This window comes from Pseudophryne corroboree, chromosome 7 (assembly GCF_028390025.1).
Source record: "Pseudophryne corroboree isolate aPseCor3 chromosome 7, aPseCor3.hap2, whole genome shotgun sequence".
Taxonomy (NCBI): Eukaryota; Metazoa; Chordata; class Amphibia; order Anura; family Myobatrachidae; genus Pseudophryne; species Pseudophryne corroboree.
In genome coordinates, this window is record NC_086450.1 from 430,150,012 (window position 1) to 430,167,647 (window position 17,636).

At 46.9% G+C, this 17,636-nt stretch overlaps 1 protein-coding gene across 1 annotated transcript in view; it reads left to right on the plus strand.

Annotated features, from left to right (window-relative positions):
* CHTF18 (chromosome transmission fidelity factor 18) overlaps positions 1 to 17,636 on the plus strand; it is a 191,249-nt gene that overhangs the window by 37,098 nt on the left and 136,515 nt on the right. Inside the window, exons 2-3 of the mRNA XM_063934863.1 lie at positions 814 to 1,041; positions 1,292 to 1,433. Coding sequence (XP_063790933.1) covers positions 814 to 1,041; positions 1,292 to 1,433 — 370 coding nt within the window. The remainder of the gene's footprint in view (positions 1 to 813; positions 1,042 to 1,291; positions 1,434 to 17,636) is intronic.

The following is a 17,636-nucleotide window of genomic DNA, read 5'->3' on the forward strand; positions in this document are numbered from 1 at the left end:
TAGTCCGTAGTGGATGCTGGGCGCCCATCCCAAGTGCGGATTGTCTGCAATACTTGTACATAGTTATTGTTAACTAATCGGGTTCTTGTTGTGAGCCATCTCTTTAGAGGCTCCTCTGTTATCATGCTGTTAACTGGGTTTCATATCACAAGTTGTACGGTGTGATTGGTGTGGCTGGTATGAGTCTTACCCGGGATTCAAAATCCTTCCTTATTGTGTACGCTCGTCCGGGCACAGTATCCTAACTGAGGCTTGGAGGAGGGTCATAGGGGGAGGAGCCAGTGCACACCAGATAGTCCTAAAGCTTTCTTTAGATGTGCCCAGTCTCCTGCGGAGCCGCTATTCCCCATGGTCCTTACGGTGTTCCCAGCATCCACTACGGACTACGAGAAATAGAATTATCGGTAAGTAAATTCTTATTTTTTTTACCTCTAAAACACTCAGCTTTCCACTTGCTCCAGGGTTCACCTCTACGTTCAAAAAAAGGGAAGAAAGAGGGTTCGGAATGCCCTAAAGTGGTGCACACAATCTTATATTAAAATATAACTTTTATTATTATATATAATAAAACCAGCGAATTTTAAGAAAAAAAGGTAAGAGAGTGTAAATAAGATAGAAATTGTGATTAAAATTGAAAAAGCTGCGCACTAGATGTCATCCGTATAGTTCCTCTACGTTATCAGACCCCCACATGCCACTCCGAATGCTCATATTTCCGTTATTGGCCTCAACTTGCTGCATAATTCTCAATCTCTTTAAATGTCTAAATATGTCACACTCATGGCAACCCTTTATCCATTTTCCCACTTGCAGAGGACGTACCTTCTCGCCCGGTTCCGAAAACATCACAGTTTCGCCAGAAACCATCGTTTGAAGAGGCGATTACTTCTGCTGACCACGTGAGGAGCACAGGGAGCCGCAAGCTTGGCCAGGAGAGTAATGGCAGCCTTACCGCCGAGAAGTCTAAGAAGCGGGATGCTGGCTCCCTCCACGAGATGGAAGTGGATGAATTCTCGGACAGCTTCTATGATCCTCCTATCAGTAGGTTTTCATTTTTCTTTTGTAGGAGTTCCTGTTCTCTGGAACCTGTGGTCACATTTGACCCTAATACCTGTCCAAGTAGCTCGGGGGTAGTTTGGTTAATCTAAACAAAATGTTGGCTTAGTAAATATTCCTGCAAAACGGAATGTTTTCTGTCCAGTTATCCTGCTTTCAGGTGTGCCTTCTCGGTGGGAACAGAATAGAGTTGCTGGAAAATGTGAGAGTTCAAACGTTTGTCTCTATTCTCCAGCTCCAAAACACAAGCGCCCGAGGATAGATGCTGTTAAGAAGCTGGACTTTGATGCAGATGATCTGTCTGTGGACATCACAGAGATAAGTGACGACATCACCCCACCGCCCTCCCCAGGACCCACTCAGAAGAGAAATGAAAGGTGTGATTACTCATAATGCCATACTAGAGGGTGATGGCTTGTTGCATTTACTGACGTTGTAAGCTAGTCATTTGGGGCTGTTGATTTTGCATCCTAAGCTCTGACGTACAGTAAAAGGCATTCACATTAATTAAAATGCAACTTCAGAGTTGGGTGAATTGCATGCATCTCTGCACTAGTAGCATACTTGCCAAGTTTCCATTGGGAAAACACATAACACCCAGTCTTTATTTTTGTATTTCGAAAGCATAGTGGACAGGTATAGGCATAGAAAACGGTAGTGATAGTAAATATGGCGAGTCATCACTTAAAGGAAAAACAGTTACAACAGCTGGAAAACTAGACCTGACCAACACCGAGTACTTCTGTTGTGTTTGGTGGGGGTGGGGTTATCTTTTGGGGGAGGCGAGGGTGTGCACTGTTCGTAATAGGCCTATGAAAGGTCATCCAGGTGGGAGGATGAGGGGACCAAATTGCAAAGAGCGACTTATGAAAAGGATGCGAGTCCACAGCAGGCGTGTAGTTAGGGTTCCCAGATCTGATCGACTTTGTCTTTTGTCATGTAGATAATGGGTTAGAACACCCACATTTCTCTGACGTCCTAGTGGATGCTGGGGACTCCGTAAGGACCATGGGGAATAGACGGCTCCGCAGGAGACTGGGCACATCTAAAGAAAGATTTAGGACTATCTGGTGTGCACTGGCTCCTCCCCCTATGACCCTCCTCCAAGCCTCAGTTAGATTTCAGTGCCCGGCTGAGCTGGATGCACACTAGGGGCTCTCCTGAGCTCCTAGAAGAAAGTATAGTTTAGGTTTTTTATTTTCAGTGAGACCTGGCAACAGGCTCACTGCAACGAGGGACTAAGGGGAGAAGAAGCGAACCTACCTAAGTGGTGGTAGCTTGGGCTTCTTAGGCTACTGGACACCATTAGCTCCAGAGGGATCGAACACAGGACCCGACCTCGTCGTCCGTTCCCGGAGCCGGGCCGCCGTCCCCCTTACAGAGCCAGAAACAAGAAGGTGGTCCGGAAAATCGGCGGCTGAAGACTTCTGTCTTCTCCAAGGTAGCGCACAGCACTGCAGCTGTGCGCCATTGCTCCTCATGCACACCACACACTGCGGTCACTGATGGGTGCAGGGCGCTGGGGGGGGGCGCCCTGAGCAGCAATAACACCTTGGCTGGCAAAACTAACACCATATATAGCCCCAGAGGCTATATAGGTGTATATTAACCCCTGCCAGAAACGATAAAATAGCGGGAGAAAGCCCGCCGAAAAAGGGGCGTAGCCAACTACCTCAGCACACTGGCGCCATTATTCCCTCACAGCTTCGCTGGAAGGAAGCTCCCTGGCTCTCCCCTGCAGTCCTGCACTACAGAAAGGGTAAAAAAGAGAGGGGGGGCACAATTTAGGCGCAATATATATATATATTATAGGCAGCTATAGGGGAAAACACTCTGTATAGTGATATCCCTGTGTTATATGGCGCCCTGGTGTGTGCTGGCATACTCTCCCTCTGTCTCCCCAAAGGGCTTTGTGGGGTCCTGTCCTCTGTAAGAGCATTCCCTGTGTGTCTGCTGTGTGTCGGTACTGCTGTGTCAACATGTATGATGAGGATAATGATGTGGAGGCGGAGCAAATGCCTGTGAATGTGATGTCACCCCCTGCGGGGTCGACACCAGTGTGGATGGACTTATGGAAGGAATTACGTGACAGTGTCAGCTCCTTACATAAAAGGTTTGACGACATAGGACAGCCGGCTACTCAGCTTGTGCCTGTCCAAGCGTCTCAAATGTCATCAGGGGCTATAAAACGCCCGCTACCTCAGATGACAGATACAGATGTCGACACGGATACCGACTCCAGTGTCGACGATGATGAGACGAGTGTACCCTCCAATAGATCCACCCGTTATATGATTGAGGCTATGAAAAATGTTTTACACATTTCTGATGATACCCCAGGTACCACAAAAAAGGGTATTATGTTTGGTGAGAAAAAACTACCAGTAGTTTTTCCTGCATCTGACGAATTAAATGAGGTGTGGGAGGAAGCGTTGACTTCCCCAGATAAGAAATTGATCATTTCTAAACGGTTAATGGCTGCGTACCCTTTCCCGCCAGAGGATAGGTCACGCTGGGAAACACCCCCTAGGGTAGATAAAGCATTGACACGCTTATCAAAGAAGGTGGCACTACCGTCTCCGGATACGGCCGCCCTAAAAGAACCTGCTGATAGAAAGCTGGAAAGTAGCCTAAAAGCTATATACACACACACTGGCATTATATTGAGACCCGCTATTGCATCAGCTTGGATGTGCAGTGCTGCTGCTGCGTGGTCAGACTCCCTGTCTGAAAACATTGATACCATGGATAGGGACAATATTTTGCTAACGATTGACCATATAAAAGACGCGGTCTTATACATGCGTGATGCACAGAGGGATATTTGCCGGCTGGCATCAAAAATAAGCGCTTTGTCCATTGCCGCCAGACGGGGGTTATGGACTAGGCAATGGTCAGGTGATGCCGACTCCAAGCGGCACATGGAAGTTTTTTTTTTTTTTTCAAATAATGTTTATTAAGTTTTCATAATTGAGGTAACAAACATTTACAGTAGACATAATATGGACCAACATGGTCAATCAGAAGTAGAAATATTCGGGTCAAATAATGTGTTATAATTGGAGCTTGTAGCTATCTTATGGAGGACCCATGTATCATTGTGTATGATGTAAGTCTACATAGTCTTAAAGCCGGCTCTAATTTTAACATAACAGCGTAAAAGATAGAGGAAGAGAAGAGGAGGGTGGAAGGAGAGGGGGGAAGTGGGGTAGGAGTGGTCAACGCCTGACTATGCAATCACTGAGTGCTTACATTCTAGTATAATTGATATCAGAATTCGTGATAAACAGTCTAATGGAAGAGGGGTATAGCGATACAAGTCGATATCTGGGTATATAAGATTGGCAATTTTCTTAGTGATACAAACCAACAGAGGGACACAGTATGATACAATATTTCAACTTTATAATCTAGCAGCCTAGTGCTCAACAAGGTGTCAGTTGTCCTTTCCGATGTAGGGACCAATCTGTGGAATCAAATCTGGAGAAGATCTGTTCCTGCGCTGCGTGTGAGAGGGTGTTAATATAAGGGCTCCAACGTTTGTAAACAATTTTCACACCCCTTTCTGAGTCTGCTATAGTAGAGAAACGTTCTATATACAAAACTTTAAGAAGAATAGTGTGTACTGCTGATAGAGTTGGGGTATGTTTAGATATCCACTTCTGAAGAATAACCTTTTTTGCAATGGTAACTAGCATAGTTAGGAATGGGTAAAGGTGTGTTTGGGATATGTCTAAGTCCCAAACCGAGAAGTTCGTCAGTAGTAATGCCAGTGGATGTAGTGTAGCCTTTACTCCAAGACTATTATTAATATACTGAACTATTTTATTCCAGAACTTTTTAATGGTACCACATTCCCAGAAGTTGTGGAAAAAGGTTGCCGAGGAGTGAAAGCATTTCAGGCAGCATCCAGTCTCTTCAGTTACGAAGTGACGCCTCTGTGCCTGGGAGATATATGCCCTGTACATAGTTTTAACATGTATCTCTTGAAGGCAGGATGTCTTCAGTATCTGTAATGTTTTATTATAATGTTGGAATATGTGGTCTGATTTTGTGATATTTGGAATAAATCTACACCAAGAAGTTGTAACTTTGTTTTGTAATTTATCGCATGTGGTATTGAGCAATTCTTTGTATAAGTATCTGGTTTTGTACGGGCGAGAGTATGATATGTTCAGCAGTGGGAATAGAGGATCAGACAAAGTGGAGTCATTCATCGCTGGGGGCAGCGAGTTAATGTAGTGTCGCATTTGGAGGTAAGCATAGAGGTTTGAGGTTTGTATACCAAATTTCTCTTGTAAAGAGAGAAAGGGTAATATGGACCCACCTGGGTCAAATACGTCTGCAATTTTCTTTATGCCTTTTAATTGTAGGCGGTGGAAGACTGCATCCTCCATGCCTGGTGTGAAGAGTGGGTTACCCCATAAAGGTAGAAAATGCGAATACATTGGGTTTCTAGATAATTTTCTGTTAATTGCCCCCCAAGACAGAAAGATATCTCTGAATAGCATGTGTGAGCATATTTTGTCTGGGATCATGGAGCTAGGTGAATGTAGCAGGGCGCAAGGAGAGAACGGGGCAAACAGAGCACAATCCAATTCGAACCAGGTGAACTTACTACGTTCATAGAACCAGTCTAGTACATATCTAAAGTGAACTGCTTGAGAAAAGAGTGATATGTCTGGAAGACCGACACCCCCACTTTCACGTGGTAGCTGCAGGTGTCTACCTGCGATTCTTGGTTTGCCTCCTTTCCAAAGAAATTTACTGAACAAGGATTCCACCAATTTTATATCTGATTTTGACATGCGTAGGGGAAGCATTTGTATTAGATATGACAATTGGGGAAAGATTACCGACTTGATCAGGGCATTTCTACCCAATACTGAGAGTGGCAGAGATGTCCAGTTATCCAGTTTCTTGGAGATAGCCTTGATAACTGGCGTAAAATTCAGATTATACAGGTCTGGGGGATGTATGGGTATGTGCACCCCTAGATATTTTATAGCTTTAGTAGCTATTTTAATAGTGTGGTATGGGCCTTGTGTATTTATACGTGGGTGGGCCGTTTAGTGGGAGTAATTCGGATTTATTTATATTTATGGAATAGCCAGAGAATGAACCAAAAGCGTTGATTAATTCAAAAACTGTTGGTAGTGTTAGGTCTGGGTAGGACATTAGTAACAGCATATCATCGGCAAATAATGAAAGACGGAGGTCAAGACTACCCACTTTAATACCATGGTATTGCGGAGATTGTCTGATTGCTATGGCTAGTGGTTCTAATGCCAATGCAAATAAGAGTGGCGAGAGTGGACAGCCCTGGCGGGTTCCCCGTTGAATAAGAAAAGGTTGTGACATAAAACCATTGCAGAGGATTCTCGAGTCAGGGTTGTTGTATAAGATTCTTATGTAGTCTATAAAACGGGGGGGAAGTCCAAATCTAGACATTGTGTCAAATAAGTGATCCCAGTGTACCATATCAAAAGCTTTTTCCGCATCTAGAGATAGTATAGCTGCTGGAACAGTAGGTATGGCACACTGGGATGTAATAATCGCCGATAAGACCTTTCTAATGTTCACTGTGGAGGTGCGGCCCATGATAAAACCAGTCTGGTCACCATGGATGATAGAAGGTAGTACTAGTTTGAGTCTTTCTGCAAGTATTTTTGTCAACATTTTGTAGTCAAGGTTAAGCAGGGAAATTGGGCGATAAGAGCCAGGGTCAGATAAGTCTCTGCCCGGCTTAGGTAGGATTGTGATTGTGGCAGAGTTAAAGTAGAGGGGTATTTGTCCTGTGGAGAGGATATTATTAAAAACCTTCGTTAGTAAAGGTGTCAGTTTGGGTGCTAACAGTTTGTAGAATTCAGAGGAAAGGCCATCCGGGCCCGGGGCCTTCCCAGCTTTTAGATGGGCTATGGTCTGGGAGACCTCCGTCTCAGTTATAGCCGCCGTTAGTGTGGCACCTATGGTGGGGTCAAGTTGTGGTATGGGTAAATCATTCCAAAAGTTTTGGGTCTGGGAAGAGGAAGGGGATGTGGTTGGTTTAGAGTATAAGGTGTTGTAATATTGGTGCATAATCTGGGCAATTTGGGCATTGGTGGATGTGAGTGACCCTCCAGGAGTCTTGAGGGGGTGTATCAATTTTGGTGATCGTTGGCCTTGTAGTAGATGTGAAAGTAATTTGCCGGATTTGTTCCCAAACCGGTGGAATCTAGCATCTTTTTTAAAGGAGTATCTAGATTCCATTTTAATAAGTAAGCTATCAAATTCTCGTTTGGCTGAGTGGTATAGCGTTCTGTTATTAGTGGTCGGGTCAGATTTATAGGATTGGAATGAGTCCGTCAAAGTAGACTGTGCCTGTAAGTAATCCTGGTTTAGGGATTTGTATGTTTGGGAAGTAAATGAGATAATCTCGCCTCTAAGGACTGACTTTGAAGCTTGCCAGAACATTTGGGGTGAATCTGTAAGGGTTTCGGCATTGGAGTTACAAAATGAGTCCCAGGTTGATTCAAGTTTATTCTTAAAGGTAAGGGAGTGAGCTAATGAGGATGGGAATCTCCAGGATCGAAAGGAACTTTTCTCAGTATGCAGGTGTAATTCTATCCATACCACTGCATGGTCGGATAGTGCGATGGGTTCTATCATGACTTTGCTGATGCGGGGCAGTAGGTGATCAGAAATAAAAACATAGTCTATTCGGGATAGTGTTCCATGTGCTGCGGAGAGGCACGTATAGTCTTTTTCTATGGGGTTTAATGCTCTCCAGGTGTCTAAAAGGTGTAGGGATTGTATAAACCAAGAAATACCTTTTTTGGGTAAGAAGGCGCCCCTAGTTTCTGTCGCTTGTTTGTCTAGTTGGGGAGAGGTGATCATGTTGAAATCGCCACCCAAAATAAGTGGTGTGTCGTGTAGTGGTGTGAGAATATGTAGCATTTTACGTAAAAAAATAGGTATTTTGGTGTTGGGGGCATATACATTGCATAGTAGGTATGGGCGACGGTCCAATAACACATTACATATAATATATCTACCTTCAGGGTCTTCCTTTACTGATGTGAGTTCAATAGGGATTGTGTTCTTTACTAAAATCACTACTCCTCTGGCTTTAGAGGAAAATGGGGATGCAGCTAGTACTTTCCACTTCAAGGTATTCAGCTTCAATATTTCAGATGCCACTAAATGTGTTTCCTGCAGGTATACAATATCTAATTTCAATTTGTTCAGGTACAATAATATTTTCTTCCTTTTCTGCGGTGAGTTAATCCCGCCAATATTCCAGGATCCTACTTTAATTGTAGACATTATTCATATTATACGTGGTTAGAAGAAGATATACTCTAAATGCATAGTAAGACAACGGCAGTGCCCTGTGTGGGGAGGGGAAAACTGGGGAAGTGGGGGGAGGGTGGAAGAAGAGAAAAGAAAGGTGTGAGGATAGGAACAACATGGTACAGTTAGAATTATCTGTACCAAGAACATAGCTTTGTATGTAAAAGGCAAGTAACCCCCTGAATGGCAAGGGGGTACTGACAAGGCATAACGCCAACATTCTTAAACATGAATATAAGAGCTTCATGACTTCTGTGGTATACTAGCATATATGTAGGGATCAGATCAAGGACAGAGCGTGCCCTCGCCGGTCCCGCCAGCCATACAATCGGGATAGTATTCCTGGAATCCTTCCGCGGCAGAGTTGTAATGCCATCTGGCTGTAGGCATAAGATAAGCCTGGGAGCGTATGAATAATTCTCATATTACAATGCAGAAGTCCCGTGGATGTGCAGGAGTGGACATCTGTAAGTAATGAGGTGTCCGGTGAGTGTAGTTAAGTGTAACATAGAGAAAGAAGACCCGTGTATTCCGGTCTAGGTTGGTATAATGTAATATAATTAAACAATGGTTTTAATGTCAATTCTCATCATTGTCATAAGGTGTGTCTGTGTAATCTTCTTCTTCTTTTAAGAAGGCTTCAGCGTCTGCTACAGAGAGAAAGTCAGCAAAGGACGTGCCTGAGTATATACGTAGTCGTGCAGGGTACAATAGGGAAAATTTTCTGTTATGCTGTATGAGATGAGAGCAAAGGGGGGAAAAAGCTTTTCGTGCTTTGGAAAGTTCTGCTGAGTAGTCTTGGAACAATAGAATCTTATAGGAATTCCATGTGATATTGCGTGTTTTACGGGATGCCCGCCAAATCACCTCTTTATGTAGGAAATTTAGGCATTTGAAAAGCACTACGCGTGGTCTGGCCCCTTCATGCGTTTTCTGGGCGCCAATTCTGTGTGCTCGCTCGATCACCATATCGTTGCAGGCAGCGGATATTCCGAGTAACTCTGGTAGAGTGATTCGCAGGAATGTGTATAGTTCGGTGCCCTTAAGTGTTTCGGGGAGACCTACTACACGGAGATTCGATCTGCGAGATCGATTTTCCAAATCATCTAGTTTATTCCAGATCTGGTGTTGTGATTTAGTGATATGCTGCATGTCCTGCTTAAGCACAGATACGTCTTGGAATAGCTCTCCAGCACGTTGTTCGGTTTGTAGCACTCTATGTGAGAGCTGTGCTATCTGTTTACTTATATCTGCCGTTTGAGCTTTTAGCAGGGGATCTATGGCTATGCGGATAGCCCCCACCATGTCATTATATGTGACCGGAGTTTCTGGAGTAAATAGGGTTTGGTCTCCAGGGGGTATATTCTTGGGATCACTGACCTGGGTGGGTGAAGCGTGTGAAACTTCAGGCAGGCTGGATGTAGGAGGAGAGGAGGGAGCGTGTAACGGAGCTCCGGCGTCCGGCGCCATTTTGGAATCTGCGCTGCGCTTCTCCTTTTCTTTCTCCTTCTTTCTGGTGGTCATGTTCGGCGTAAAGTACCGCTCCATACAGCGGTCCCGGCTTTTGGTTTCAGTGGGGAGGCTTTTGCGGCGGTTTCTGGAGGCTATCAGCCTAGTTAAAGGTGAGGAAGCTGGCGGGCGGCACGGAGCTCTCTCCTCACGCTGCCGATCACATAGCAGCCGGAACCGGAAGTCGCACATGGAAGTTTTACCCTATAAAGGGGTGGAACTTTTTGGGGAAGGTCTTTCAGACCTCGTTTCCACAGCCACTGCTGGGAAATCGACTTTTTTGCCACAGGCTACCCCACAGCAAAAGAAAGCACCGTATTATCAGGTACAGTCCTTTCGGCCCCAGAAAAATAAGCGGGCTAGAGGCTCATCCTTTCTGCCGAGGGGCAGAGGAAGGGGGAAAAAGCTGCAGCACACAGCTAGTTCCCAGGAGCAGAAGTCCTCCCCTGCGTCCAGTAAGTCCACAGCATGACGCTGGGGCTGCTCAGGCGGAATCGGGAACGGTGGGGGCACGTCTCAGGTTTTTCAGCACACAGTGGGCTCTCTCACAAGTGGATCCCTGGGTCCTTCAAGTAGTATCTCAGGGGTACAGGCTGGAATTCGAGACGTCTCCCCCCCGCCGTTTCCTAAAATCTGCCTTGCCGGCAACTCCCTCTGCCAGGGAGGCAGTGTTGGTGGCTATTCAAAAACTGTATTCACAGAAAGTGATCGTCAAGGTACCCCTCCTTCAGCAATGTTTGTGGTACCGAAACCGGACGGTTCGGTGAGACCCATCTTAAATTTAAAAACATGGAACACTTATATCAAAAGGTTCAAGTTCAAGATGGAATCGCTCAGGGCGGTTATTGCGAGCCTGGAGGAGGGGGATTACATGGTATCCCTGGACATCAAGGATGCGTACCTGCATGTCCCCATTTACCCTCCGCACCAGGAGTACCTCAGATTTGTGGTACAGGACTGTCGCTATCAGTTCCAGACGCTGCCGTTCGGGTTATCCACGGCACCGAGGGTCTTTACCAAGGTAATGGCCGAAATGATGATACTCCTTCGCAAGAAGGGAGTTTTAATTATCCCGTACTTGGACGATCTCCTGATAAAGGCGAGGTCCAAAGAACAGTTGATAGTGGGGGTGGCACTTTCTCAGGAAGTGCTACAACAGCACGGCTGGATTCTAAACATTCCAAAGTCACAGCTGGTCCCGACGACACGTCTTCTGTTCCTGGGAATGATTCTGGACACAGACCAGAAAAGAGTGTTTCTTCCACTGGAAAAAGCCGAGGAATTGTCCTCTCTGGTCAGAGACATCCTAAAACCAGGACTGTGGTCAAATCAGGAGATTTCTCTTCACATAAATATCCTGGAGCTAAGGGCCATTTACAATGCCCTAAGCCAGGCAAGACCCCTGCTTCAAAACCAGCCGGTACTGATCCAGTCAGACAACATCACGGCGGTCGCCCATGTAAACAGACAGGGCGGCACGAGAAGCAGGATGGCGATGGCAGAAGCCACAAGGATTCTCAGATGGGCAGAGAATCATGTGTTAGCACTGACGGCAGTGTTCATTCCGGGAGTGGACAACTGGGAAGCAGACTTCCTCAGCAGGCACGACCTCCACCCGGGAGAATGGGGACTTCATCCAGAAGTCTTCCAAATGCTGGTCAACTGGTGGGAAAAACCACAGGTAGACATGATGGCGTCCCGCCTCAACAAAAAGTTGAAAAGATATTGCGCCCGGTCAAGAGACCCTCAGGCGATAGCGGTGGACGCTCTAGTGACACCATGGGTGTACCAGTCGGTTTATGTGTTTCCTCCTCTACCTCTCATACCCAAGGTACTGAGAATAATAAGAAGGTGAGGAGTAAAAACCATACTCGTGGTTCCGGATTGGCCAAGAAGAGCTTGGTACCCGGAACTTCAAGAGATGCTTACAGAGGACCCTTGGCCTCTGCCGCTCAGACAAGACCTGCTGCAGCAGGGACCCTGTCTGTTCCAAGACTTACCGTGGCTGCGTTTGACGGCATGGCGGTTGAACACCGGATCCTGAAGGAAAAGGGTATTCCGGAGGAAGTCATCCCTACCCTGATCAAAGCCAGGAAGGATGTCACCGCAAGACATTATCACCGCATTTGGCGAAAATATGTTGCTTGGTGTGAGGCCATGAAGGCCCCGACGGAGGAATTTCAACTGGGTCGATTCCTGCACTTCCTGCAAGCAGGGGTGACGTTGGGCCTCAAATTGGGGTCCATAAAGGTCCAGATTTCGGCTCTGTCGATTTTCTTCCAAAAAGAACTGGCTTCACTGCCCGAAGTTCAGACTTTTGTCAAAGGAGTACTGCATATTCAGCCTCCTTTTGTGCCCCCAGTGGCACCTTGGGATCTCAAGGTGGTTTTGGCATTCCTGAAATCACATTGGTTTGAACCACTTAAGACTGTGGATTTAAAATATCTCACGTGGAAAGTGGTCATGCTGTTGGCCTTGGCGTCGGCCAGGCGGGTTTCAGAATTGGCGGCTTTGTCTTGTAAAAGCCCTTATCTGATTTTCCATATGGATAGGGCAGAATTGAGGACTCGTCCTCAGTTTCTCCCAAAGGTGGTCTCCGCTTTTCACTTGAACCAACCTATTGTGGTGCCTGCGGCTACTAGGGACTTGGAGGATTCCAAGTTGCTGGACGTAGTCAGGGCCCTAAAAATTTATATTTCCAGGACGGCTGGAGTCAGAAAGACTGACTCGCTGTTTATCCTGTATGCACCCAACAAGCTGGGTGCTCCTGCTTCTAAGCAGTCTATTGCGCGCTGGATTTGTAGCACTATTCAGCTGGCGCATTCTGCGGTAGGCTTACCGCAGCCTAAATCTGTAAAAGCCCATTCCACACGGAAGGTGGGCTCATCTTGGGCGGCTGCCCGAGGGGTCTCGGCTTTACAACTTTGCCGAGCAGCTACTTGGTCGGGGGCAAACACGTTTGCAAAATTCTACAAATTTGATACCCTGGCTGAGGAGGACCTGGAATTCTCTCATTCGGTGCTGCAGAGTCATCCGCACTCTCCCGCCCGTTTGGGAGCTTTGGTATAATCCCCATGGTCCTTACGGAGTCCCCAGCATCCACTAGGACGTCAGAGAAAATAAGAATTTACTCACCGGTAATTCTATTTCTCGTAGTCCGTAGTGGATGCTGGGCGCCCATCCCAAGTGCGGATTGTCTGCAATACCTGTACATAGTTATTGTTACAAAAATCGGGTTTTGTTGTGAGCCATCTCTTCAGAGGCTCCATTTTGTTATCATACTGTTAACCGGGGTTCCTATCACGTGTTATATGGTGTGATTGGTGTGGCTGGTATGAGTCTTACCCGGGATTCAAAAATCCTTCCTTATTGTGTCAGCTCTTCCGGGCACAGTTCCTAACTGAGGCTTGGAGGAGGGTCATAGGGGGAGGAGCCAGTGCACACCAGATAGTCCTAAATCTTTCTTTAGATGTGCCCAGTCTCCTGCGGAGCCGTCTATTCCCCATGGTCCTTACGGAGTCCCCAGCATCCCTACGGACTACGAGAAATAGAATTACCGGTGAGTAAATTCTTATTTTTTTTTTTTAAACCTTTGTTATGATTGCGAAATGTGTATTTGCAACAGTGGGGCAGATGTATTAACCTGGAGAAAGAATAAGGAAGTAATAAACCAGTGATAAGTACAAGGTGATAAACACACCAGCCAATCAGCAACTAACTGTTAATTTACATATTGGAGCTGATTGGCTGGTGCGTTTATCACCTTGCACATATCACTGGGTTATCACTTCCTTATGCCTTCTCCAGGTTAATACATCTGCTCCATGTTTGAATTTCATAAAAATAATAAAATAAAAACTAACCCTTATTTAATGCAGAAGGTATAATTTTCCTACTCATATAAATGAAAGAAAACTTTTTGCTAAAATACACTCGAAAAGTTGTAGGTATGCGGTTGTAGCCGTAAATTAGCCAATCAGTAGTGGGCAGATAGTGCTGTCAGTTGTCATTGGCAGGTGTTTAGATTAGTCCTCAGGCAGCCACAACTGACAGATGCACCTATGTCTCCATTCCCGGTCTGCCTCTGAAATTACGCAGACATGCTGTTACTGCACTACAACTAAGTTTTGCTCCCAAACCCTCCCTTGTCCTGCGTCTCCAGTCATAAAGGGCACGGAACGGTAAGATGACTCCAGACCTGCATGCAAACTCGCATCAGCCCCAATAGGCCTAAAGATAAATACTACTTGGTACAACTTGTTAAATACCTATTTCTCTGACGTCCTAGAGGATGCTGGGAACTCCGTAAGGACCATGGGGAATAGCGGCTCCGCAGGAGACTGGGCACAAAAGTAAAGCTTTAGGACTACCTGGTGTGCACTGGCTCCTCCCCCTATGACCCTCCTCCAAGCCTCAGTTAGATTTTTGTGCCCGGCCGAGAAGGGTGCACACTAGGGGCTCTCCTGAGCTTCTTAGTGAAAGTTTAGTTTTAGGTTTTTTATTTTCAGTGAGACCTGCTGGCAACAGGCTCACTGCATCGAGGGACTAAGGGGAGAAGAAGCGAACCTGCCTACTTGCAGCCAGCTTGGGCTTCTTGGCTACTGGACACCATTAGCTCCAGAGGGACCGAACACAGGCCCAGCCTCGGAGTCCGGTCCCAGAGCCGCGCCGCCGCCCCCCTTACAGAGCCAGAAGCAAGAAGAGGTCCGGAAAATCGGCGGCAGAAGACATCAGTCTTCACCAAGGTAGCGCACAGCACTGCAGCTATGCGCCATTGCTCCTCATACACACCTCACACTGCAGTCACTGAGGGTGCAGGGCGCTGGGGGGGGGCGCCCTGAGCATCAATAAAAACACCTTGGCTGGCAAACATACATCACATATAACCCCCAGGGCTATATGGATGTATTTTAACCCCAGCCAGAATCCATAAAAATGCGGGAGAAAAGTCTGCGAAAAAGGGGCGGAGCCTATCTCCTCAGCACACTGGCGCCATTTTCTCTCACAGCTCCGTTGGAGGGAAGCTCCCTGGCTCTCCCCTGCAGTTACTACACTACAGAAAGGGGTTAAAAAAGAGAGGGGGGCACTAATTAGGCGCAGTATTAATAAAACAGCAGCTATAAGGGGAAAAACACTTCTATAAGGTTATCCCTGTATATATATAGCGCTCTGGTGTGTGCTGGCATACTCTCCCTCTGTCTCCCCAAAGGGCTAGTGGGGTCCTGTCCTCTATCAGAGCATTCCCTGTGTGTGTGCTGTGTGTCGGTATGATTGTGTCGACATGTATAAGGAGGAAAATGGTGTGGAGGCGGAGCAATTGCCTGTAATGGAGATGTCACCCCCTAGGGAGTCGACACCTGAGTGGCTGAGCTTATGGAAGGAATTACGTGACAGTGTCAGCTCTTTACAAAAGATTGATGACATGAGACAGCCGGCTACTCAGCCTGTGCCTGTCCAGGTGTCTCAAAAGCCATCGGGGCTCTAAAACGGGTGGCATTCTGTATGCCGGCGGTCGGGCTCCCGGCGCTCAGTATACCGGCGCCGGGAGCCCGACCGCCGGCATACCGACACTTATTTTCCCTCGTGGGGGTCCACGACCCCCATAGAGGGAGAATAAAATAGTGTGGCGCGCGTAGCGAGCCCGCAAGGGGCTCATTTGCGCTCGCCACACTGTCGGTCAGCCGGCGGTCGGGCTCCCGGCGCCGGTATGCTGGGCGCCGGGAGCCCGACCGCCGGCCAGCCGTAGTGAACCCTCTAAAACGCCCGTTACCTCAGATGGCAGATACAGACGCCGACACGGATACTGACTCCAGTGTCGACGATTAAGAGACGAATGTGACTTCCAGTAGGGCCACACGTTACATGATTGAGGCTATGGAAAATGTTTTACATATTTCTGATAATACCAGTACCACTAAAAAGGGTATTATGTTGGGTGAGAAAAAACTGCCTGTAGTTTTTCCTGCATCTGAGGAATTAAATGAAGTGTGTGATGATGCGTGGGTTTCCCACGATAAAAACTGTTAATTCCTAAAAAGTTATTAGCATCATACCCCTTCCCGCCAGAGGATAGGGCACGTTGGGAAACACCCCCTAGGGTGGATAAAGCGCTCACACGCTTGTCTAAACAGGTGGCACTACCGTCCCCGGATACGGCCGCCCTTAAGGAACCTGCTGACAGAAAGCAGGAAAATATCCTAAAAATGTATATACACTCACACGGGTGTGATACTGCGACCAGCAATCGCCTCAGCCTGGATGTGCAGGTCTGGGGTGGCTTGGTCGGATTCCCTGACTGACAATATTGATACCCTAGATAGGGACAGTATATTACTGACTATAGAGCATTTAAAAGATGCATTTCTATATATGCGTGATGCACAGAGGGATATTTGCCGACTGGCATCAAGAGTAAGTGCGCTGTCCATTTCTGCCAGAAGAGGGTTATGGACAAGACAGTGGTCAGGTGATGCTGATTCCAAAAGGCATATGGAAGTATCGCCTTATAAAAGGGAGGAGTTATTTGGGGTAGGTCTAACAGACCTGGTGGCCACGGCAACGGCTGGGAAATCCACATTTTTACCCCAGGTAGCCTCTCAACATAAGAAGACGCCGTATTATCAGGCGCAGTCCTTTAGGCCCCATAAGGGCAAGCGGGCAAAAGACTCCTCATTTCTGCCCCGTGGCAGAGGGAGAGGAAAAAGGCTGCAGCAGAAGCCATTCACAAGCTGTATTCCCAGCAGGTGATAATCAAGGTACCCCTCCTACAACAGGGAAAGGGGTATTATTCCACGCTGTTTGTGGTACCGAAGCCGGACGGCTCTGAGACTTATTTTAAATCTGAAATCCTTGAACACTTACATACAAGGGTTCAAATTCAAGATGGAGTCACTCAGAGCGGTGATTGCGAACCTGGAAGAAGGGGATTATATGGTGTCTCTGGACATCAAGGATGCTTATCTCCATGTCCCAATTTACCCTTCTCACCAAGGGTACCTCAGGTTTGTGGTACAGAACTGTCACTATCAGTTTCAGACGCTGCCGTTTGGTTTGTCCAAAGTAATGGCCGAAATGATGATACTCCTTCGAAGGAAGGGAGTTTTAGTTATCCCTTACTTGGACGATCTCCTGATAAGGGCAAGATCCAGGGAACAGTTGGTAGTCGGGGTAGCACTATCTCAAGTAGTGTTGCGGCAGCACGGTTGGATTCTCAATATTCCAAAATCGCAGCTGATCCCGACGACACGTCTTCTATTCCTAGGGATGATCCTGGACACAGTCCAGAAAAAGGTGTTTCTCCCGGAGGAGAAAGCCAGGGAGTTATCCGAACTAGTCAGAATCCTCCTAAAACCAGGCCAAGTGTCAGTGCATCAGTGCACAAGGGTCCTGGGAAAAATGGTGGCTTCCTACGAAGCAATTCCATTCGGCAGATTCCACGCAAGAACTTTCCAGTGGTACCTGCTGGACAAATGGTCCGGATCGCATCTTCAGATGCATCAGCGGATAACCCTGTCACCAAAGACAAGGGTGTCTCTCCTGTGGTGGTTGCAGAGTGCTCATCTTCTAGAGGGCCGCAGATTCGGCATTCAGGACTGGGTCCTGGTGACCACGGATGCCAGCCTGCGAGGCTGGGGAGCAGTCACACAGGGAAGAAATTTCCAGGGCTTGTGGTCAAGCCTGGAGACATCACTTCACATAAATATTTTGGAGCTAAGGGCCATTTACAATGCCCTAAGCCA